This window comes from Terrapene carolina, unplaced genomic scaffold, assembly GCF_002925995.2.
Source record: "Terrapene carolina triunguis isolate 2854851 unplaced genomic scaffold, T_m_triunguis-2.0 Scaffold85, whole genome shotgun sequence".
NCBI lineage: Eukaryota > Metazoa > Chordata > Testudines > Emydidae > Terrapene > Terrapene triunguis.
The window spans coordinates 61,853,796-61,877,682 of NW_020664436.1; the positions used below are offsets into that span (position 1 = coordinate 61,853,796).

At 37.9% G+C, this 23,887-nt stretch overlaps 1 protein-coding gene across 1 annotated transcript in view; it reads left to right on the forward strand.

Annotated features, from left to right (window-relative positions):
* MAN1A1 (mannosidase alpha class 1A member 1) overlaps window positions 1-23,887 on the forward strand; it is a 210,355-nt gene that overhangs the window by 123,791 nt on the left and 62,677 nt on the right. Inside the window, exon 5 of the mRNA XM_024205373.3 lies at window positions 4,044-4,138. Coding sequence (XP_024061141.2) covers window positions 4,044-4,138 — 95 coding nt within the window. The remainder of the gene's footprint in view (window positions 1-4,043; window positions 4,139-23,887) is intronic.

Consider the following 23,887-nt stretch of genomic DNA (forward strand, 5'->3'; position numbering starts at 1 on the left):
GTGTATCCTATAGACAAAGTGTTTCATTTTGCAAAACTATTAATCTAGCCTCTCTCATGAGGAATAAATTTACTTAAATTATTTTTTAAAATTAAGAAGCTAATTTGTAGAGGCAGAATGATAAGTTAACAATTTTAATGTGTTCACTGAATGAATGAAATAACAGGTCAAGTTTGATGTCTGACTATAGATGGAGTAGACATGTTTAAAATATTTTGAGGGAACATAGAGAAAAGTTTGGTAAACATTGGCTAAAATCTATACTGGCATGTGGATGTGTCTTTAAAAATGAAAGTTTCAACTTCTTAATTTTCCTCAACTTATAAAAAGCAAGTACCCTATGGGTTCTTTTGCATAGCATTTATTTCTTGCACGCTGTTAGAAAATTTATGGTCTGCAAAAGAAAAAATGTTCTGCGATAGATTGAGCTAACTAATTGCAGCTAAGATCAGTTTTTCTTGATAGTGTTGCTGAACTGTATTAAAGGTATCAGTTAAATGAATAAAACGTGGCTTTAGCTATTAGCTTTTTGTCTATTCAAGGATGGTGATTTTTGCTGGATCACGTTCTAATTCAATATGTTCAGCCATTCACACAGCATTACTGTATGCTTGAAATTACAGTTGCCAGTACTCTTTTACTCATTAGATAGTTACTGGGCAGTCAGTAGTATAGTCATGTTAAATTATAGTCGTAGATAAAATTAAGGAATATCTATAGTTCCTTTATACTAGTTCAAATTTTGAATTTTGGAAAGAAGTAAAATTATTAGCATCCATTGAATAATTTATTAAAAATCTTTGTTGCAAGTGACAAGTAGATTTTTATGCTCAAGACTTGTTCTATAATGTTAATTCAATTTAAAAATTACTCTGGTGGATATTTTCCTAATGGCTTTTCCTTTTCCTTTTCAATTCCTGTACTTTTAGCTACTAATTTTGAAAAGGGTGTTCCAATTAACTTCCTAACATCAATATACTTAATTTTTTCTGGTGTTTTAAAGCTGATGTAATATTTGTTCAGCGCATTACAGTTCACATGAATAACTTATGGCTTTCCTTGCTTATCCAAAAGTGGAAAAATATTTCCTTAATACTTAATATTAGAACCATTATTTTTGGCTAACCAATCCTTGTTTCTCCCTGAAACAGACAAAACAAGTTTCAAGGAAATTGAGATATGTCAACAAATAAACATAACGAGATTGAATAATGGAAGTTTTATTACTGAAAGTTGTGAATAATTTGAAGTTCAGTATTGCAGCATTAAAACCTTGATGTTAAATTAGATAAACAAATATATTTTTGTCCAGAAACAGTTACTCTAATATATCTTTTGCTGAGCCTGGCTATAGACTGCTTAATAATGATTAATACAGCCAATAATGTACCACAATTATGAAATCATGGTCATGGTCTTGTATCCAACAGTATAGTTAAATGTATGTATGTTTTTATTTATAAAAAGCAACTCAGACTGTCCCAGGGCGCGTCTTAAAAATAATACCCATGAAACATTGACAACCATCAACCTTGACTCCTGTTCCACAAAATAAAATATGTACTGCCACAGTGTCTCATTCAGGCAGAACCCCGAGAAAAGATATGATCTCATACTGTGTCCTAAAGGTTAACAGAGTTGACCTCTGTTGCATCAGTGGGGAACATAAATTCCAGCATGAGTGAGGTTCACCATGATATACTGTACAGCCAGTCCCTAGATGTTTTAAATATAGGGACTGCTAGCATGAGTTATCCAGTTGACCTCCACTGTCATGATGTCATATTGGAAAAAGAGATGGTCGCTCAAGTAGCTAGGGCAACAAACAATATTGGTATTTATAGATCAATCTGAACAACTTGAATTGCAAACAGAAAGAAATGGAAAGCCATGCAGTCTTCATAGACTTATTTTAACATGCTCCCGATAGCTAATGCCTCCGAGCAGGGAGACAGTTGAATTCTATATTAGCTGTGGTTTCAAAGTATCCTCTACATCAGAGGACTACGGCCCGCGGGACCCTCCTGCCCGACCCCTGAGCTCCTGGCCCGGGAGGCTAGCCCCCGACCCCTCCCATGCTGTTCCCCTTCCCCCGCAGCCTCAGCTCACTGCACCGCTGGGGCTGTGAGCTCTTGCCAGGCAGCGCAGCTGCAGAGCCGCGGCCTGTCCTGGTGCTCTGTAGTGTGTCTTTAGTTCCGCCCGCTGCAGGCAGTGCGGTAAGGGGGCAGGGAGGGGGGGGTTGGATAGAGGGCAGGAGAGTTTGAGGTGGTGGTCAGGGGGCGGGGGTGTGGATAGGGGTCGGGGTGGTCAGAAGGCAGGGGAACAGGGGAGTTGAATGGGGGCAGGGGTCCTGGGGGGGCAGTCAGGAAGGAGGTGGGGTTGGATGGGGCAGCGGGGGGCAGTCAGGTGCAGGGGTTCCAGGGACGGTCAGGGAGAAAGGGTGGTTGGATGGTGTAGGGGTTCCGGAGGGGGGGAAACCCAATGTGGCCCTCAGGCCAAAAAGTTTGCCCACTCCTGCATTAACCCCATGCATACTGTAAAGCAGTCTGAAGGACACAGACATAATTTGTGGCAAAATCCATATCATAATGAAAATATAATAGACTACTTTGAATGTTCAGAAACAAACTGGATATCGAAAGCATCCCAAACAAATTGCTTATTTTCCTCATTGTCAAAATTTCTGTTAAATCTACCTTGATACTACTTTGGCCCTGCTCACAGCACTTAGTCAGTTCCTGCCTCTCTTCCCTGGAGTAGAGCAAAGTTAAGAGCAGGAGGAGGAGCTGAAGCACCAGCTTCCACTGTCCAACTCCATGGAGCTACCAACTCTAGTACAAGAATGCAGCTAACAGGCCCCATCCAAAATCAGATACATTTCTGTTGTAAGTCCAATCCCACAATCATTCGTAGTCACAAATGGTAAGATAGAGGACCCAACAGGAAACTCTGGTTAGTTTTGGTGTCCCATGTGGATACAGAGTCAGAGGCCAGAAGGGACCATGGTCATCTAGCGTGACCTTCTGTATATCTCAGGCCACTAACACCATCCAGCATCCATGCACTAAATCCAACAACTGAAATTAGACCAAAAAGTATGAGATCCTCTGATTAAATAATAACCTATATTATTTACAAATATTGAAAGCAGCTTTTGGAAAGTACAGTATTGTTTATCAACTGCTATTATTTATGAGAAGGTAAATGAATCCGCCCCTCTCTTCTCTTGCACTGGTCCACCAGCAAATGTTATTTACACACACAAATACATCTGTACAAAGGTGGTGTGTGCATTTTTCTTCCTTCTTAGAAAATTTGGCCTAGAATACCAATTTAAATTGTGATATATATCCAACTGAGAATTGATGCTTAAAAACATGTATTGTAAATATATTCATGAGAAAAACTAAGGTGAAGAAGGAGGCACTGTTGGAGAGAAAATCAGCAATGGTGACTTTGATATTTTAATGCACGTGGGATAATTCTTTTTTGTATGTCATTCAAAACCCCAGTGTGATTAAAAGCAGATAATAGTGCTTGAACATCCAAGTATTGTAATTGTTCTCCATAAATAGGTTTCTATATTAAATTGGAACAGTTTTCCTGTATTAGAAAACTCTCTTCTTGAAGAGATCATCAGATAGGGCTCAAAGAAAGCCTTCCAACAGTTAGCTCTGTCCAGCCTCAGCAGACTATTGGCAGTTGGAGAGAGCAGAACCCATATTTGCAGTATTGTTATAACTGGATACTTTTCCCGTAAGCATAAAAAGTTCTGTTGTGTTTTCTGCTGATAGTTAAACATATTGAGGTACTTCTAAATCTTATAGATAGAATGCCAGGTGTAACTTTTCCTTCGGTACTAAAGTATTGTATCTTCCTTTTTCTTCAACATCTCTGCACAAACCCCAGGGTGCTATACTATGTAGTCTTAAGGGATGCTTTGTAAAACACTACCAATAGTAACATCAACTACAAGATTTATTTCCTAGTACTTAGTACACCTTTTATACTGTCTAATATTATGGGTGGTTTTTATTTTTCAGATATTTCGAAAGAAAGCAGTGGAACTTGGAGAAAAGTTGCTCCCAGCGTTTAACACTCCCACTGGAATACCTTGGGCATTGCTTAATATTAAGAGGTAAAAATAACTATTTTTTGTGAATTTAGCATACATGAGAAGGGCTGCATTCAGTTAAATTGAAGCTGAAGTCCTGTCTTTATCCACAGAACAGGTATAAGCCCAGGCAGCAGCATATACTTTCCCAGGTTTACAGTCTGAGCAGTGTACCTCAGACTTTGTTCTGAAGAGATCACCTCTGAGCAACAAGGATAATTCAATCATGTCCATTCAGTCCTTAAACTCTCAGTAGAGACTGCCAGCAAACATGCCAATTGAGGGGGGAATTTTTGTTCACTCTGAACTTGGCTGATGTCAACTCATTACACAAGGACCAGTGAACAGCCACCAGATGGTATGGAACCTGGTCACATTTTAATATTCTAGAAAATTTTAGTCTTCCTACATGCTCACTGGGGAAAAATTCCTATAAGATCTTACGTTTTGCAGTTCTGAACTTAAATACATTAAAAATAAAAAGTTAGAGAACATATGTGAATTCGTAAGTGTATTTCCCACTTTCTTTTTATCACTTACTGTGCTGCTAGTCAGCTATCCTGTGCATGAGTGTAATAGAAATGCCCCACTTACCAAAATAGATGTGTGATGCTGAAATAAAATAGAGATTTTCCCCATTTTAAGCTAGTTTTGGAAAGTCTTTTGGGGGAAACATATTCTATTCTATATTTTTTTTTTATACCACACTAATCTCAATAGTAACAGCACTTTTGGGAGTGCATTAAGAGATGTTAGTAACATCTATCACGTGATTCATTCTCTTCTCTCTTCCTCTCCCCAGGGAGAAAATATTTTTGTGCAGTGCAGTGTTTTGGTTTACTAGGGTTTTGTTTCAGGTTTTTTTAATATACACATTGTGTGTGTTAAAGGCAGGTTGAAGGAAATGTGCCTTGCACTTGGGGCAGAAGGTGGTGAAGGAAGGAAGTTTATGATGGTCCTTAGTTTCTTTGGGAGAAAGACTGGTCCCCAAGAAAACTCTGTCTCCTGCACAGATGAACTTCATCTTTATTGTAGAAAGTTCCATTTTATCTGAGGATGGAGTTGTCGACTACGGTTCTCATCCCAGAGAATGATGATCGTTTAGATACTCTGGGGCAGGCCATCAACTGCCATCAAGACCTTGAACTTGACTCTCTGTTATATGGGAATCCAGCATAGAGAGTAGAGGATGGGTTTCATTTGCTCTTGGTAGCCAGTGTTGCTGAGGAAACATGCTGCAGTGTTATGAATTAGTTGGAGTTTTGAAGGGCTGATGGCTTCAATCTGTGGTACCACAGGAGCTCTGAGGGAGCACGATACTGAGATTCTGGTACGGTCTTGGGCCACGAAATCAGTCTCTGATTCCAGGGCCAGGGCATCAAGGATGTAGTGGATTCAGCACTAAGTGGTTCGATGCCTCCTCCTCCCCCAAAATTAGACCCATTCTGAATGCTTTAGGAACTGAACTAACTCTTTTGCTGGCCAAACAGAAAAATCAATTGATTTCCCAGGTCTAGCGTCAGTAGAAGCTTTGTCCTTTGCCCCCCCTTGCTTCAGGGAAGCCAGTATTTATAACATTTGAAAGGGAGATTGTGTATGGGACTGACACTTGTGGGCAGGAGACAAACTCTGACATGCAGAAAAGAAGTTTGGATTGCTTTTGTCATGTTGGGCCAGTCAAGGGTAAAGCTCTATCCCTGGGGACAAGTTCCTATACAATACTTTTCTGGTTTGGATGGAAATTATCTCCAATGTTTGAGCAGAGTTGGATATTTTTGTCCCTTTATTATTCCCATTAAGACAATGTTACCACTCTTCCATAAACATCCCAGTATTTTCACCTGTCAGAAGTAAAGGGCATGAGGCTTTCTGTTGTTCCATAAAATATCTGGTCTCCACTGGCCTGGAGAAAGGGAGTCCAGAGGTTACTTAAGAACCTACTTGTTAGTAGATAACATTACTGCTAATCCACTGAGTTGTTCCTTTTTAAAATAACATTTAAGTTTAACATCCCGACTAGCTCTTCACCATTTGTAAAGTGTATTTATTACATGATAACATAACATTTTAAAACACTGGAAAGAAAATAGTAAACATAAAAGCATATGGTGAAAGTTAAAGCCGGTCTAAATAAAATTATTGTTTGTGTAGTTAGAAAAGGGTTGGCAGTGTTTGTTAGATACCCTCCCACAAACACACACACACTCCACACTGTTAGCAAGTGTTGGTCCTGTGGTGGAATATTATGTAGGTTCCACCCTCCAGAGATACAAGGGAGCTGTCTGTAAGGAAAAGATATAAGTGATGGGGTGAACAATCCTGAGATGGGAACCTTAAGAGCAGTTAAGACTAGGGAGAAAATTTGAGCTGAATGTGGTACAGTATTACTTTCTGTTAATAAAAGCAAATGCCAGGAAAGGGCAAGTTTGTACACTACATAGGCTCCTGACTATGTTTGAGTGCAGACTGAGAATAACATCTGGTCACGCTAGAATCAGTTATGTCTTATTTTTACATTTTAACATCTGTTACAAGTTAAAAGTGGAATTGAGCTGAACTCTCAATTCTCTGTTCCACAAAGTGAGAGAGAAAATGGTTGACTGAATGGTTGAAATATCTATGAACAAACTGGATACGTAGTTACTCAAATCATAGAATTGTGGGACTGGATGGGACCTTGAGAGGTCATCTAGTCCATCCCCCCTGCACTAGGACCAAGTGTACCTAGACCTTCCCTGACAAGTATTTGTCTAAATCAGGGGTTGGAATAGGGGAAGGGAGGGGGCGGGGACTTTGGGGAAGGGGTTGGAATGGTGGCGGGAAAGGGGTGGGGCCTCATGGACTAGACGAGCAGTCTGAGGTATGAAGTTCAGCATGTATGATTCTTTGCTGTGAATAGTTGGGAAGAATGTTTGTTAAAAGTGGCAACATATTTTGTATGAATAGTTACTTTAAAAAGTTCCTGCCATTACAGCTATGTTGATAGACTGTTAGTGTGGATCATCATCAATGTTACTGACCACATAAGGAATAGTTACAAGTGTTTATATTTTATTAAAACCCCTCTTTGCATTACAGTTTTTAAAAAGTTAATATATTGACTTTTAATAGCATACTATATTACTCTTCATTTTTTTCATTTTTAACTATACTTTTGTATCGTTGTATGAAAAGGTTTCAGTGATGCGGCCCTCGGGCCAATGTACTAGTCCTCATGTGGCCCTCGTGGTGGTTTGAGTTTGAGATCACTGGTCCAAATTATTCTTGAAAACCTCCAATGACAGGGATTCCACAGCCTCCCTTGGTAACCTATTCCAATGCTTAATTATCCTTATAGTTAGAACAGTTTTCCTAATATCTAATCTAAACCTCCCTTGCTGCAGAGTAAGCCATTTAATGTTTGTCCTGCCTTCAGTAGACATGGAGAGCAATTGATTCACTATCCTTTTTAACTAACAGCCCTTAACATATTTGAAGACTGTTATCAGGTCTCTCCCTCAGTCTTCTTTTCTCAAGACTAAACACGCCTAGTTTTTTGGATGAGGAAGAAAGTGCCCTTAACAAAACAACGTTTATGCTGTTTGAGCATTGTGAATATCTTTGTATCAATAAGTAATGTCTTTATAGCAGCCTAGTCTTTAATTTTCATTAATTACGATATACTGTACAGAATGGTGTCAAGTATCAGAGGGGTAGCCGTGTTAGTCTGAATCTGTAAAAAGCAACAGAGGGTCCTGTGGCACCTTTGAGACTAACAGAAGTATTGGGAGCATAAGCTTTCGTGGGTAAGAACCTCACTTCTTCAGATGCATCTGAAGAAGTGAGGTTCTTACCCACGAAAGCTTATGCTCCCAATACTTCTGTTAGTCTCAAAGGTGCCACAGGACCCTCTGTTGCTTTGTACAGAATGGCTGTCTGAGTTAGACTGGGGGTCTGTCCAATTCCTGAAGCAGCCCAGAATTAAGAGGGCACAAAGGTGGTGCCCTAAAGCCAATTTAGCTAATATGCCTGTAGGAAGCACTGCACAGAATCTCACTCTAAGGGCATGTACTGTATTAAATTATCTCTTCAGTCTTGAAAAAAGAAAACAAGGAAAAAAACTTGTCCTAACATACTTTAATATATACTTTTTGGATCATGGTAATGACAGACCACATATTTTAAAATGATGCAGAAAAAGTAAAATTCTGTGACACTGCACCCCATATTCTTCATAGTGATATTATTATGATGTGATTATGATGTATTGTATGCAAGATAAGTCACGTGAGATATCATTGGAAAGGTTATGATTTTCTGAATATGATTATCCTATTTGTATGCATGTATCAATTTTGTATCTGAAGTTATGAATATCGACTATGTTTCTGTATTTCAAATGTAGTTACACCTGGGGAACGCCCACTAGACAAGATGCCTACATTCCAGATAGTGGGTGGGGAAGAACCATTAGAGAGAACAATAGGCCTTAGGAGAAGCTTATCTCCCACCTGGGGAGCCTTCCTGTGAACACTCCAACAGCCTGTGAGTGGTGGCTGCTGTGACTCTACAAGGACATGTGATGAGCTGACATGCCTCTAGACTCCACCTTGGGCTGTCAGTATTTTTCCACAGATCAGTCTGGGAACTAAGCTTTGAAACAAAGGGTTCCTGCTTTATGCAAAAGCTATATAAGGCAGGGAGTGACATCATGGTGTTCTTCAATCCCCACACAAGTGACTCCTGGAAACACCTGAGGAAAAAAGACTGAACTGGGGGAAGTGATGGTCCCAGGCTAAAGGGATTTTTAGCCTGTGAATGGAACACCTGGGAATTCCAAGCTGTAAGTATGTGCAGCTTGCCCCTTAAGAATCTGCAGCCTGCTTGTATCATCAATTAGGGTGAGACACTGCTATTCATATCCAATCTATTTAGTATATTAAGTAGGGCTGTCAATTTAATCGCAGTTAACTCACGTGATTAACTCAAAAAAATTAATCGTGATTAATTGCAGTTTTAATCGCACTGTTAAACAATAGAATACTAATTGACATTTATTAAATATTTTGGATGTTTTTCTACATTTTCAAATATATTGATTTCAGTTACAATCCAGAATACAAAGTGTATAGTACTCATTTATTTTTATTACAAATAATTGCACTGCAAAAATGATAAATAAAAGAAATAAGTATTTTTCAGTTCACCTCATATGAGTACCATAGTGCAATCTCTTTGTTGTGAAAGCACAATTTACAAATGTAGATTTTTATTTTTATTTTTTGGTTACATAACTGCACTCAAAAATAAAACAATGTAAAACTGCAGAGCCTACAAGTCCATGGTGGAATGGTGGTTAAAGCATGAAGGGACACATGAATCTTTAGGGCATCTGGCACGTAAATATCTTGTAATGCTGGCTACAACAGTGCCATGCGAACGCCTGTTCTCACTTTCAGATGACATTGTAAACAAGAAATGGGCAGCATTATCGCCTGCAAATGTAAACAAACTTGTTTGTCTGAGCGATTGGCTGAGCAACAAATAGGACTGAGTGGATTTGTAGGCTCTAAAATTTTACATTATTCTATTTTTTAATGCAGTTATTTTTTGTACATAATTCTACATTTGTAAGTTGCACTTTCACGATAAAGAGATTGCACTACAGTCCTTGTATTAAGTGAATTGAAAAATATTATTTTTTATTTTTACAATGCAAATATTTATAATAAAAAATAAATATAAAGTGAGTACTATACACTTTGTATTCTGTGTTGTAATTGAAATCAATACATTTGAAAACGTCCAATAATATTTATATCAATAGTATTTTTATTATTAACAGCGTGATTAATTACGATTAATTTTTTTAATCACTTGACAGCCCAATATTAAGTTTAGTTTCCTTTTTTTTGTTTATTTGCTATCACTTATAACCACTTAAAATCTATCTTATATAGTTAATAAACTTATTTTTGCTTTATCTAAACCAGTGTGCGGGAATCATAATTCAGGGGCAAAAGGCATATTCCTCTCCACATTGAGGGAGGGGGCATATTTTATGGTCTTATGCTGTACTGTTCCCTGGGCAGTGCAAGACAGTATAATTTTGGGTTTATACTCCAGAGAGGGGGATGTCTGTGGAGCTGGTAGTTGCCTTAGCTGTAGCCTTCCCATGCAAAGGCTGGTCAGAGAGTTTGCATGTAACTGCAGCTGGGGTGTGTCCCTACCTGTATGTTTACTGGTGAAAGTGCAGGCTGGAGAGGGCTTTGCATCTTGTCACAGCAGTACAGTGTAAGAGGGAACCCAGGCTGGTGGATATGAGGTGCGTCTCGGTGATACCCCAGTTCCAGGTGGCACCCCAGGGGAACCTGTCACAGATTCCTCTAAGGAGACCTCATACTTTGCTTACTTCCTAATCTTAATCTTCTACAAAAGAGGTGTGTCAATTCTATACAATTTTGGAGGTCAAGAAATCCCTACTTTGGTCATGGTCATAAATCAATACTTGTGCTTATTAAATTATGTTTAGTAGGAAATGTAACTGATGAATGGAAAGCCAAAGTTTGAAATTCTGATCTTAAAACAAATTATCTTGAGTAAAGTTTTCAAGTGTGCTGAAATCCCAGTTTTTAGAAGAGTTCAAATCCCTTTTGAAAAAAAAAGGGGGACTTAAGTGTTTTGGAAATTATCCAGTATACTCTTTGTCTTTCTCCGCTGTCATTTTTCTTACTTGAGGAAAGATGTAGATTTTAGTATTTAAAATAACGGTTCCCTTTGAGTTTCTGGACTTTATTCAAAACTCCTTTAAATATTTTGTTCATCTTAAAGAAACAATAATCATCCTACAATGGACCCTTGCTAGAACGCGTGTCTATATAGCGCAAATACACTTATAGCGCGGGACCGCGCATGGATCCCAAATTTAATTACCTTTATTGAAATCCATGTTAACACAGTCCCTGCTATAATGCGGTCCCCGTGTTAACACGGGACCACGCATGGATCCAAAACCCCATATTCTAGCGAGGGTCCGGTGTATTTAAGAGCCTGTGCCTAATAAGAGTATTTAAAGAAAACTTAATGGGAATGAGAACATGAATATATGAAAGAGGATCAAACAAGTGAGAGAAGTCAATAAGTCAGAAACCTTATCTGTTGGCTTAATTCCACTTATTATCGAGAATACATAAAATATGAATATTGGAGAGATTGAATTGTGTTAATGACTAGAGAAACTTTGGAAGAAAAACTGGTAGCTACAGATTTAAAAGCAAATTATTTTTTCAGTTGATTGTACAGAATCTCTAATTGTACTTACTAACATAGCTGTTCATGAAGGGGATTGTAATGAGAGCATCAGCCTCCTCATATTTTCTGCTCCAGCTATCACTGCTGACCATACAGAAGTTACACCTGTATATGGCATCTTTCCTTTTATCTTATTGTCTAATTTTGTAGGTTATGCTTAGTTGTAGAGGAGAGAAATGAGATTCCTAAAAAAACAAAAAAGCTAGAAGTTCTTTTGTTTGCTTGCTTGAATTTTAGGGCAAATGCCTCATTTAAAAGCAGTAGCAACACTTAAAAAAAATAAAAATAAAAAAAAAATAAAAAGCTTAGGGTTTAGGGCATAACGCTGGGAGCCCTGAAAGTCCAACTGTATCAGAAAGACAGGGGAGGTGGATTACCAATGCTGATGGGAGAAACACTCCCATCGGCGTAGGTATAGTATCTATGTACTTAGCCTTGGAGACTCTGAGTGGCCAGCAGACAGTAGTCTATATGATCTTTGTCTCTGCAAAGGATATATCTATCCGTGATTAATGTGCATTTCAAGCATTGTTTAATCAGCAAATTGATTTATGTATTAGACACAAGTCCTTCAGCCTGTATTTAATTTCTAACTTTTAAAAGAAGCATTATTTACTAACTACAGTATTCTAATTATGTCACTGGGGTGTAAACAGTATTATTAGTTGTTTTAGACAATTGCCTTGTGGCAATTGTAGAAGGCTTTGCTTTAATTGAAATGGAGAGCTAGTTGTGTATATGTTACATACTTAGTGTATTTCTTTAACAGTAAAAATCAGATGAGCAGTACTAAAAGTAAAATGAGTTTTCTGCTGCTTTAAGTTGGTGTGTACTCTTTCAATGGGCATCCATAAAATAAAAGCAGTACATACAAAACTAAGTTAAACTTCCATGATTGATTTACCTATCAATTGCATCAATTTCTTTTGATGTCCTAATTCTAATAGTTGTCCAATAATCTATAGTTTCATAATAGACAAGATTTAAGTGTCTAATGTAAAACAACACAAAACTGAAAATACTTTTTTGGGGCGAGGGAAAGAGAGGAGAGGACACATGGCTTTCATGCGTCATAAAGAAGGCAAAAAGGGCACAAGCACACTCCCCCCCCATTCAAGTTCAGTAAGGGGCAGAGTCAATGTAAAATCACACTTATGTTGAATTTTTTTTTTTACCTTTGTCACAAATAACATCTGGAATTGTTCTAATTGAAAGATTAGAGGAAAACCTTTTATCAGTTTACTTTGTGCATTTGACTTTATATATGCAGCGTACTTTCCATTATCTGAATAGCATGGGGGGGACAGTTCTTATTCGGATAATCAGGAGTTCAGATAATTGAAGGGGCAGGAGCAGCTGCACATGAAGCCCTCTGCAGCTCCACTGTTATGTCCCCGCTTGCCCACTCCTGTGTTGGCAGGACTGCAGAGGGCTCTCTGCACCGAAGCAGGAGCCGTTCAGCAGCAGGATGACCTCCCTTGCAGCTGGGAGTCTCTGTTCTATTATCCGAATCAACTGGGGGACAAGGATGGGATACAAAGAATGTGGAGATTTAGATACTAGGCTTTGAAAAATCCAGAGTATACTGGATTCAGTTTCAGTGTTTTGCCTATATAATGAGTCAGTAGTCCGGGGGGCGGGGGTGGGGGAATTTAAGACATAAAAAAGGATTCTCAAGCCACAAAAATTGACAGTGACTTGGGTACAGTATCTGCAATTACTTTAACTTTGCTTTTAAATGGATCAGATTTCAAACTGCTGGAGTAACTTTTAACAAATGGTGGCCATGCTTTTATTGAGAGAAGGGGCAATACTCCAAAATACCATTAAACTCTAATTCCTTATTAACACTCCAAAATACCATTAAAAAACAAATAATTGTGAACTGTTTTTCATAATTCACTGGTAAAATGGATTCTGTTAGGACCTTCAGAGGCAGAAAATTCTGTATGTTTGTTATTCCCTGAAGAAACAAGACCTCCTTCCATATTGACCTTTTTTTAATTTTTTTTTGTTCTCCTCTTGATACATAAATCATTACCTATGTTTATATAATCCCCCTGAAGTACTTACATAATAAAATCCCTCCATAGCCTTTCTCCAAACAGTGTAAGGTGTAGTCTCCCTAGGTTGTTATAGCTGAAACCTTCCATATATTTGGTTAATTTAGTAGCTCTATTCTGGAATTTCTATATGTGAATAGTAGTAATGTGCCCCAGGTGCATACATGTAATATATAAATATTTCACTTGTCTGAATTTTAACCTTTCTGACGGTCACTGGGGATCCTATTCAGGGCCGTCCTTAGGATTTATGGGGCCCTACACAGTATTATTAAACTGGTACCCCTATGCCCGACGACATCCTGGGCTTGCATCCCGTGCAGTGGGGAGCGAAGGGGTAGCAAAGATACCGAGACGCCCCGCCTGCCTCTCAGCAGCGGAGAGTCACAGATCCCCACAGAGACCCCCCTACCCTCTCCCTTGCAGAATGCATGGCACCGGCACATTCAGCTCTGTGAATATGGCTCCTGCCTAAGGAGACTGCAGTGCATGCTGGCTGTGCAGGAGCCGAACCACACTCTTACCTGCTGTCATGGGCAGTGGGTGAAGCTGCCGCTTGGAGAGGCTAGCTCTCCAGCCCACCTCTTCTGCCTGTGGCCCCGCCCATACTCCACACCTGCTCCGCCCCAGCCCCCACCCCACATCACCCAGGCCCCGCCCTCTTCCCACTGTCTCCCTCCTCTCTTCCCTCCCCCACCCTGCTCACCCCCTTCCAGCCAAATCCCTGATCCCAAATGAAATAAATGACATTTGAAAAAACATTCTTCTGGAATTTCTTTCTAAAGAAAATGGAGCATGTTTTCCACTGCATGCCAGATGGTGAAGACTGGACATGCAGAAGGTACCTAATTAAAAGCACTAAACTTGGGAATAAAAAATGTCAGTCACAGGTTTTTTTATATTCCCTGAAGTTTGTCAGAGATTTATTTGCAGAAACTTTGTAGTAAGGGCGAGTCAGCTGTCCTGCTGAATACAACATTAAATATTATGGAATACATGGTGCAGCTCTTCTCTGTTTTGCATTTTCTTAATCAGTATTTCTAAGCTGATTTTATATTTTAAGTGTACTCTTAAGCCTTCATAAAGTAATCATTCCAGATTACTACATATTTAACTCACTGAAACAAAGACATTATTTTAAATTAATCAGTCACAGAGGTTTAATGTGTTCATAACAATGTTCATTGCTTTTAGAAAAAGGGAACACTAATTTACTTTGTGTGATCTCCATAACAAAAGACATGTTTATGAAATTTCACCAACTTTAAAAAATGTTTCCAAAGATTTTAGCATAACAAAGGTTTTTATATCTTACTAAGTTACTGATTTTGCTGGAGGGTTCTCTTAAAACTAGTTAATCAAATAGTCAGAAGTAAAGAAATGGGAACTCGTTTGTCCAGCTATCTGGAAGGAAAGCGGTGCTGTCCCTTTAAGGGCTCTCTTCAACAGTGGGGTGAAGGGAGAAAAGGATGGACAGAAAGGACAGGAAGACTCTGGAAGCAAGTTTTTTGTACTGTAATAATTAAAATTAAAATGTATATTTTAAATAAGGGTGGTCTTTTGAAGGATTTATTTAAAAAACTATATGTCTGAAGATCCAAGCATTTCAGGCTAAAGATGAATACTCAGATTGTGCATCTAAAAATCTATGCAAGGATTTTTTAGAGATGTGATTTTATAATCTTCAACACACGAATGAAATATTTTTAAAGCAAATTTTAAACTAAGGACCTGTAGACTAACATGTTCTGAGTAAAAGGCGAAAGATTTATACGATCTGAAGAGAAACCAGAGTCATGCACAATTGTTTGTCAGTAAATTCAGAAACTGACAGTCTCTAAGGTGCCACAAGTACTCCTGTTCTTTTTGTATATACCTGGCGGTTGGCAAATGCCTGTTAAATGGCTTCATTACCACTTGAATGGCTCTTTAACAGTTTCAATGTTGTGCTAATAGGTCTGGCAGGCTTTTTCACTTTTAAGTTACTAGATCCCCTCCAGAGGAAGACTCACCAGGCTGCAGCAGCCAGCTGTGGTGGGAGCCTGCAGGAAGGGTCAGAAAAGGGGTAAGAAGAGCTGGGAGGGTGGATGCTAAGACCCAGGGCTGCCCCAAATTTTCGGGTGCCCTATGCAGCCACGTATGCCTAAGGACGGCCATGATCCTATTGCCATTCTTTTCTGAAATAAGAATGCGTAGAACCTCAGAGTTCCGGACACCTCGGTTGTCCGTAACTCTGAAATGTTCGTAACTCTGAACAAAATGCGATTAGGAAGTCGGCAACCCTAACTGGGGTGCCACCAAAGGAATGAAGAACTGGCTTCCTCAGGCTACCAGTGTCAATGAGGAATCAAGTAGCGCTGTTTGATCTAATAAGACTCCAAGATTGCTAACCACAGAGAAGAAAAGGAGGTAGTAGTAATAGTGGCAGCAGTTGTAACCTCAAGTTGCTTTCCTCTACACGCTAAATTTGAGTTAAAACAAATAGCTTTCATCCAGGATGCTATCTGAGACAGGCACTAGGAAAGCGAGATCAGAGCCTGGGTTTGAGAAAGATTATACTTGACTACCATTAGCATTCTGATTGTATTATTGACCCAGAACATCTCTGCTCACCCAGCAGCTGCACATACATATTAAGCATAAGGATGTAACCCTGAGGCCTCCCCACATGCACAAGCGAGCCTTCAGGAAGGATGAGCAGTTGCCCATTATAACTGACTACTGAACTCAGAAGGAAACAAATGGAGAATACTGTAAATTTATCTCCATCCATGCCATGTCACAGTGCCTCTTTTCTTTATGGCCCTTTAAGAATAACTTATATTTCCTTCTACCCCCACCATCTTTGTTGTTTTCAATTTGTATAAGCATATTTACTTTCTGGTACCATACTTTAAATCTAGCTAGCAGGATGGTTATTTACAATGTTGTTTGCTGTCTTGAAATTTGTGATAAATCTGCTGAGGATGCTATAAATAGATCAAGCATTCTTGTGTAGCATTTTGTTATTTAGTCCTTTTGGAGGGCCCTCCAAACAATTTTTACAATTTGTTTTCCCTAAATAACAGTTCCACTTATTATAGATTATTTTCCCCCTAGCAATCAAAGAATCCCATCATCATATTAAGATCATTGAAGCCAAGCAATTCTCAGACATCAAAATCCATAATTTCTTTAGCCTCTGTGATAATGACGTTTAATGATGTTTCCCCTGTTAAGATCCTTCTCAGTAATTCAGCAAAGACCCTGCTTTTAGGATTATTGGTTTGTTCCTGCTTCCATTTGATTCTTGAATTGTTGTTTTGTGCATCTCCCAGTGTTTGTATCCATTGTTTGTTTTTGATTGTAAACTCCTCAGGTCAACCATATCTTCTATAGCACATTCTTCTAATTTTATAGAAATTATAGAAATGTAGGGCTGGAAGGAATGTCAAAATATCATCTAGTCCAGACCCTTGTACTGAGGCAGGACCAAGTATACCTTGGCCATCCCTGAGAAGTGTTTGTCTAATCTATTCCTAAAAACCTCTAATGAAGGGTATTCCACAACCCCTATTGATAACTTATTACAGCACTTAACTCTTCATAGCGTTAGGAAGATTTTTGTAATATCTAGGGTAGGCAGAATTCAAATTGTATGTTTGTTTATTTTTAAGGTTTTTAAATGTTCATAGTTAGTGGGGAAATTATGGAGTGGGCGAGAGAATTATGTAATGTGAGTAGATGTTGCAATTCAAAAAGCTTTATAAACATTAAAACAAATAGTCAACATCACATCAAAATATACAAAGTAAATATCCTTAAATCAAACTCTAACAGTTCTCAAGCAGCATTCTGCTTACTTTGCCTAGGTCTACATATCTATTATCAATGAAAATATGTTTTCGTTGGTGTGTGTGTGTATGGGTGGGGAAATGGACATTTACTGAAAAAAATCTAATTCCAAGCCTATTTAAGTGCACTGAGAACTTTCTCAGCTATGAATAGTTGTTGAATCTCCAACTTTTGTTCGTTGTTGAATTTCCCATAATTTCTCAGGTATCTGAGAATATGTTAAGAGTTCTAATTTAATCACTTCCCCTGTCCATCAGATGTCACTTCCGTAGAAACTGTGATGTCACATACCTACTAGTTCTCCAGTTATCCATGCTCTTCCAGGAGAAAAGGAGTAGACAAGAAATGAATTTCTACTGTATAAACAAGCAGAAACAAGGTCCTTTCAGGCCTTCATTATGCATCTCTAAATAAACAAAAGGCAGAGACTAATTTGGTTTTTTTCAGGTCACATGTAAGCCTCATTCTGCTTGTTTCTCTCCACTCACATGCACTATGTTCCCCTATAAAAGCCTTCTTTTGATATTAGTACAGATACAGAAGAAGAGGTGGTGCTGCTGAAACATTGTACCAATTCATTTGAAAATATTTGTGAATGAAAATGTCCAAAGCACTCTTGAAATACCTATTAGTTTAAATCTTTTAAAAAGCAATTTCCTACCCTTATCACTTCAATTCAGTTGTTCTTGTAAATTTCACAGTTCATGCCCTATCACGGTCAGACAGGTATTGAGTAATTTTAATAGTTTCTAACTATACCAAAAAATCACCACAGGAAGGAATACCTTCTTTAATTATGATTAAATATTCCTAGCAGTGAACTTGAATCGTTCAACAAATTCTATTTAAAAAGGATACTCAAAATACAGTATAGTTGAAATAGGGGTTAAAATACTCGATGTGGTTCTCTGGAGTATTCCACCCATAAAAGGCTCTTAAAAATCCCTTACTATAAAGTTGACTCTAGCTTTTCTCCTGACCACATTAAATCCAATTATAATTTATTTCCCTTATTATAACATCTTCTTACACTAATTTAAAAAATAGCTCCCAGAGAGGGTGCTATGCAGAAAGATCTTTGCAGAGTGTCATATATGGAAATAACTACAGCACTTCTGTTCTGCAACATGGATTAACAATGATTGATTGCCATCTGTTTTTAACAACTGGAAGAAGAAATGTGGCATAGCAATATTAAGAAATTAATTGTAATTTTCTAATCTGGAAATTAAAGTGCAGCTGGGCATCAGTACAGTTACTGCAATTTTGTGACTTATCAGTCATGACAAATTATTTTCATCTGTTTTAAGGCAGAGAGTTATTTTGTTTTATCTTTATTCAATTTCACAACTGCACCAGTTTCAGGAAAGCTTTATATGTATAAGGGCTAGAGATGCCCATTCATTTTGAAAATGTCAATTGAAGCTCAGCAGCATTAATTAAAGCACTCTTTCTTTTTTCCTCTTTGTCAGTGTCACACTGTAGTTTTTATGGAGCATTTGTATAAAACAGTGATTACTGGTAATTGACCTGCATATGTTGAATAATCTTAAAATGCTACTGAGAGTTTAATGTTCCTTGTAAATTGAGAGGCTTCCAATTAAATAAAGTTCTTAAGATAATCACTTTCAAAACTAATCAAGTAATATAAGGATGTTACTAAAGCTCTTATTGACTTAATTGTGACAAATTAATAAATGCAACCAGTGCAATTACTGTAATGGTTTTATCAACTTGCATTTTTCATAATTTATCCATAAATCTGTTTTTCTGCAACACAAGGAGAAAATAAAAATTACTTAAGTGTATTAGATTTGGATCTGTGCAAATCAGTCTGAGTACTGTCTGCCATATCTTTAAAATAAATCTGTGTTGAAGTGAACTATTATTAAAAATGCATTGCTTTATTTACACAAAAAAATCAAACCAGGCCCATTAAGGAGTGAGAGATAATAATGAATCCAGTTTGGTCTGTTAAACTCATTTCCTAATCAAGGTTAGCTATATTTATAGCTTAATAGAATCAACTGTGTGAAGTTGGTTCTATTTGAAATAACCCCAAATCTTCAAAAGCCTTAAGTTGATTACTCAATCACACAGAGCTTCCCACAAATGCTTAAAGGATTGGTGGCTATGAGATAACTGTGCCTCAAAGAACTGCAGATGATGTCCAGAAAACGATTTAAAATACACAAAAAAAAAATCTAAGGGTTTAATATATGAAAACCCCCAATAAAGGCAAAATACTACCATCCTGAGATGGTCATCAAAAATTCCAGATGAAGAGACTGGGCATAACTCAGACAGGCCTTATACAGATGCATCAAGAAACTTCTCGGGTGGTTTGCCATGACCAGAAACTGGATCTTTGAAGCATTAAAAAAAAAAAAAAAAAACCCTGAAAAAATGGAAAAGCAAATTCTAATTAAAACACATATTGGATCAGTTTGACTTTTGAGTTTGTTGAGAATCAAAGTAATGTATCTCTTGTATTGATTATTTATTAGAATTTTATTATGTTTAAAAAAAACCCCAAAAAACAGACCCTATGTATCCCTGATGGCTGCAGATGGCTGGTCCATCAAGGCTGTATAGGCCACTCACAGATGCAATATATGCTCCTACCAGAATCTGACCAGAGATCTTTGAGGCAGGGGACCATCGTCTTGTTCTGTGTATAGCATCTTGCACAAAGACATCTTGGTTCGGTACTAGGGCTCCTGAGCACTACGGAGGTACAAATAAATAATATCAAATTTAGGTCTTTAAACCAAAATGAAAACTTTGGTTATTCCCTGGGTAAAAATAACACGTTTGCTTTAAGAGGAAGTTCTTGAAGCTTTACTGAATTTACTTCAGTATTTCACAGGGAACAGATTTTTTTTTTCCCCCTAATGGAAGAAATAGTAGGAGAGGGCCAGGGCTTATTGTTTTGACTTCATATATGGCTCCCTGAGGCATTAAAAGACAGTGATATATGTAAACATGAATACAGAGCTATTTGGGTTTATATGAATATTTCTGTGAACGCACAATCTTAGTGCTGCTCCTAGTAAGCACTTCACAGCCAACTTACGGTTGTATACTGGGGGGGGGAGGGTCTTAAGATGCCAGGTAGTATTGCATGTAGTCCTTCAAATTAAATCTTAAGTTTTATATACAGCCGACTTTGCCTTACATTTTCATTGAAGGTTCTCTAGTAAATTAGTTGATATTCTGTATCATTTAACTTCAGTCATGCTTATTCATGTTTAGAACTGATCAAATTATTCACTGAAGAAAATGTAGTGCCATTGTTTCATGAACATTTATCCTAATACACCATTGCTTCCACAAATGTTGGTTCAAAAGCAAAAGAAAATGGTATAAACACTGCTGAAGTGAAATACAGCTGAGAATTTGCAAAAAGGTCCTGGAGAACTTGTCCAAATTCTTTCGCTTTCTGTGGCATATAAATTGTTTTATTCTGCTGAAGCTTCTACCATAATGTACCTTTCAGCTCTTAGATCAGCAGTATTTTCTTGGGATACTTTCATGTACTACACGATCTTATAAAAAGATGATTGGCACTGAATATACATTACAAAATCAGGGCTGATTCATATCGTACAATGTATTGTCTGGAGTGATATCCTAGGCTGTAATTCAATCAAAGCTGTGTTGATGCAGTATATTGTTGCACTGCTCAAGTGGATCATGCAAAACTACAAATTCCTCAAAAGCAAATTTAACCATGTATTCATCTCAGGAGTATTAGTAGTTTTGTAGAACACTTTCTAACAAAATTAAAATATAGCTTAAAGATTCAAAATCTTTGTTTTCAGTAATACTAGACTTCCCTGAATTTTCTATTTAAATTTACATTTTTTAGAACTTCACCTGAGTTACCGTATATACTCGTTCATAAGCCGAATATTTTTGGTAAAAAAGTGACGCATCAAAGAGCAGGGGTCGGCTTATAAACGAATGGGCTAATGAACGAGTATATATGGTATGTAGTTTTACTTAGTCTTGTTTTATTTTCCTGATAATTTAAAAAAACTTTTAAATTAATCCCCATATTTTGCCATATCATTGGGTTTCTGTTGTGGTAATGCTGGCATAATATTGAGGATTCTTTATAAGGGAGAGAAATTTACGATTAGGTCTAGGAAGTCTCATGTTGGGGAGGAATCAGGGTTGCCAAAGAATCTGCATCTAATCAGACAGTTCAAGATCAATTCTCTGAGTCACCATCACACTGATCTATTGCAGAACATCCTATGTGCAGGGATCACGCCAGTCTGTGTTGCATGTTCACTTGAAGGCAAGACCTGGAGACATTTGCACCCCTCCCCCCAATTATCTCCAAGGAATCCTAATCTATTTACTGGCCAAAATATGTACAGTATGTACAGTCTTCACACTTTATATAAATAACTGACACAGTAGTCAATATTTAAATTTTTAAACTCTTAAAATCTGAGATTTTCCAATGGTCTACCTAGCCCTTGGACTCCTGGAAGGTTTTTTGTGTTTTAACTAGTGACATCCTGGGGCTCCACAGTACCCACTCCCCTTCCCTAATAAGGGGACCCTAGAACTGACCCTGCTTGAAGGTTTAGGTTATGTGAGAAAATTTCAAGTGGGCATGCCTCTTACCACATCAGGTTGGCTGCATCAAGAGCAGGAGCCCCACCAGCTTCCATACTTCTGAGCTCTGTGCATCTTCCCCAAACCACCAAATCTCTTAAGAGCAAGGCATAAACCTCCAGGGGGCTCTTCAGACTGGTTATCCAGGTGAATTGATCCAGATGGGGAATGTGGGCACTAAATGCCCCCAGCAAGGCTGGGGTTTTCCCACTATTCATCAAGAGGCTATGTGGTTTGTTACTGGTCACAGCCGGAATTGTACGTCACGATTGTACATTATGATAATTTTTTCTCAAGGATATCATTTGAAAGCATAGTATGGAGCAGGAAGTCATGGTGTCTTTCATTGGCTAGTACTGAAAGCTGTGTCCCCAGGAGTCCTCATTCTTTCTCCTACTCTGTCCTGAGAGCTTTGGGGAAGGAGGGGGAGAGTAGTGTTTTCATGTCAGTGTTTCTAAATTGTCTTAATAGCCCAAAAGTTTGTTCACTTAGTAATAAATGATACACCCTCAGCAAGGCAAACAGTAATACAATTCTAGTAGCAGCCGTGGTCGAGGCACTAATGTCACTCAACATCTGGGACACTAGAGGGAAGGACAAAATGAAACTGCACAACCGTAGGGCAATTTAAAAGCTATTAAAAAGAGAATTGAGACATGCATAGAATGACAGATATTGGCAGGTAAGCCATCCAAACAGTTTTGTGTGTTCTAGAAATTTTTCTTCATGGGTTGTAACTTTTTAACCTAAATTTAATTTTTATTTAGAAAGTTAACTTCTTAGAGAGATATCAATAGAAGCAAATAATCCCTCAGCAAATTAAACGAAAAACTACTATTTCTCACTGACATCTGTGAAACACTATTGCTGTACTTCTTCACAGTGGCTTATAATGGAATAAATGGGGGAAGTATTCATTATAATTGGATTTTAATAGTAGGTATATATAATATAGCTTATAAAGCTGTTAGTGTTGATATTTGCCCTTCAGTGGTTTCTACGAATTATAGAGAAGAGGGTATTTTTATTATAGCTGTCAAAGGCTCCTTGATGTAGCTAACTTTTAGTTGAGTACATAGTCTTGGTATGTTTGTCTACAATAAACACTCCAAGTAAAATGTATTAAAAGGCCCCAAGGCATGTTTTCTGCTCAGCCTCTCTGGATGTCCATTTCCGTCTTTTCATACTCTGTAGGGTATGCAACACATTGGAGCACACACAGCACACAAAATACATCCCCTTAAAGAACACACGTAATTTGATTTGAATGTTTGATAATTTTTCAAATGAATGCAAATATTAGAATGTGCAGTCCGTGAACAATGCAGCACATTTTGGTGTTCAGCAGGTACAGTACGGAAACTGTACTTACTCTGCTTATTCCACAGTATCACTTTGTAAATAAGTTTAATTATGTAGATTCATAGTTTAAACTGCATCTTTTAAAATGTCGCTGTTGGACATCTCTCTGAGGCTTTGAAACTCTTTTCAGTGCTCAGCATATTATGATAAAGCTTGACTGACAGCCAAGGTTTTAATCCGAGTGGTAAATGCTCCCTGACTTGCTTCTGACTGAGACAAAACTCTGGGACTATGATTATTTTCTGTCTAGATAATAAAGTGTAAATAGTTCTGTGCGTAACAGACTTGTTCTCTAACTCTATCAAAGAGATGTTCTCAGTATCCCCACTTTTAAAACTGATTGGCAAAGGATCTTTAAAAATCAGGTTGTTCCTTTTTTCTTCCTTATGATGGATAAAGAAACCTAAAAATATTTTGACAGCTTTTTTAAAAAACCTTAACATTATGAGGAATGTCAGGTTTGTTATTCTCTGATTTTGCTGAATGACTTCTGGGATGTCTCAGGGATGTTCATTCTGAACTCCCAACAGCTAAACTGAAAATACTGGGAAGTTAAATCTTTAACAAAGGCTTATTTTAGCCAGAACATTAG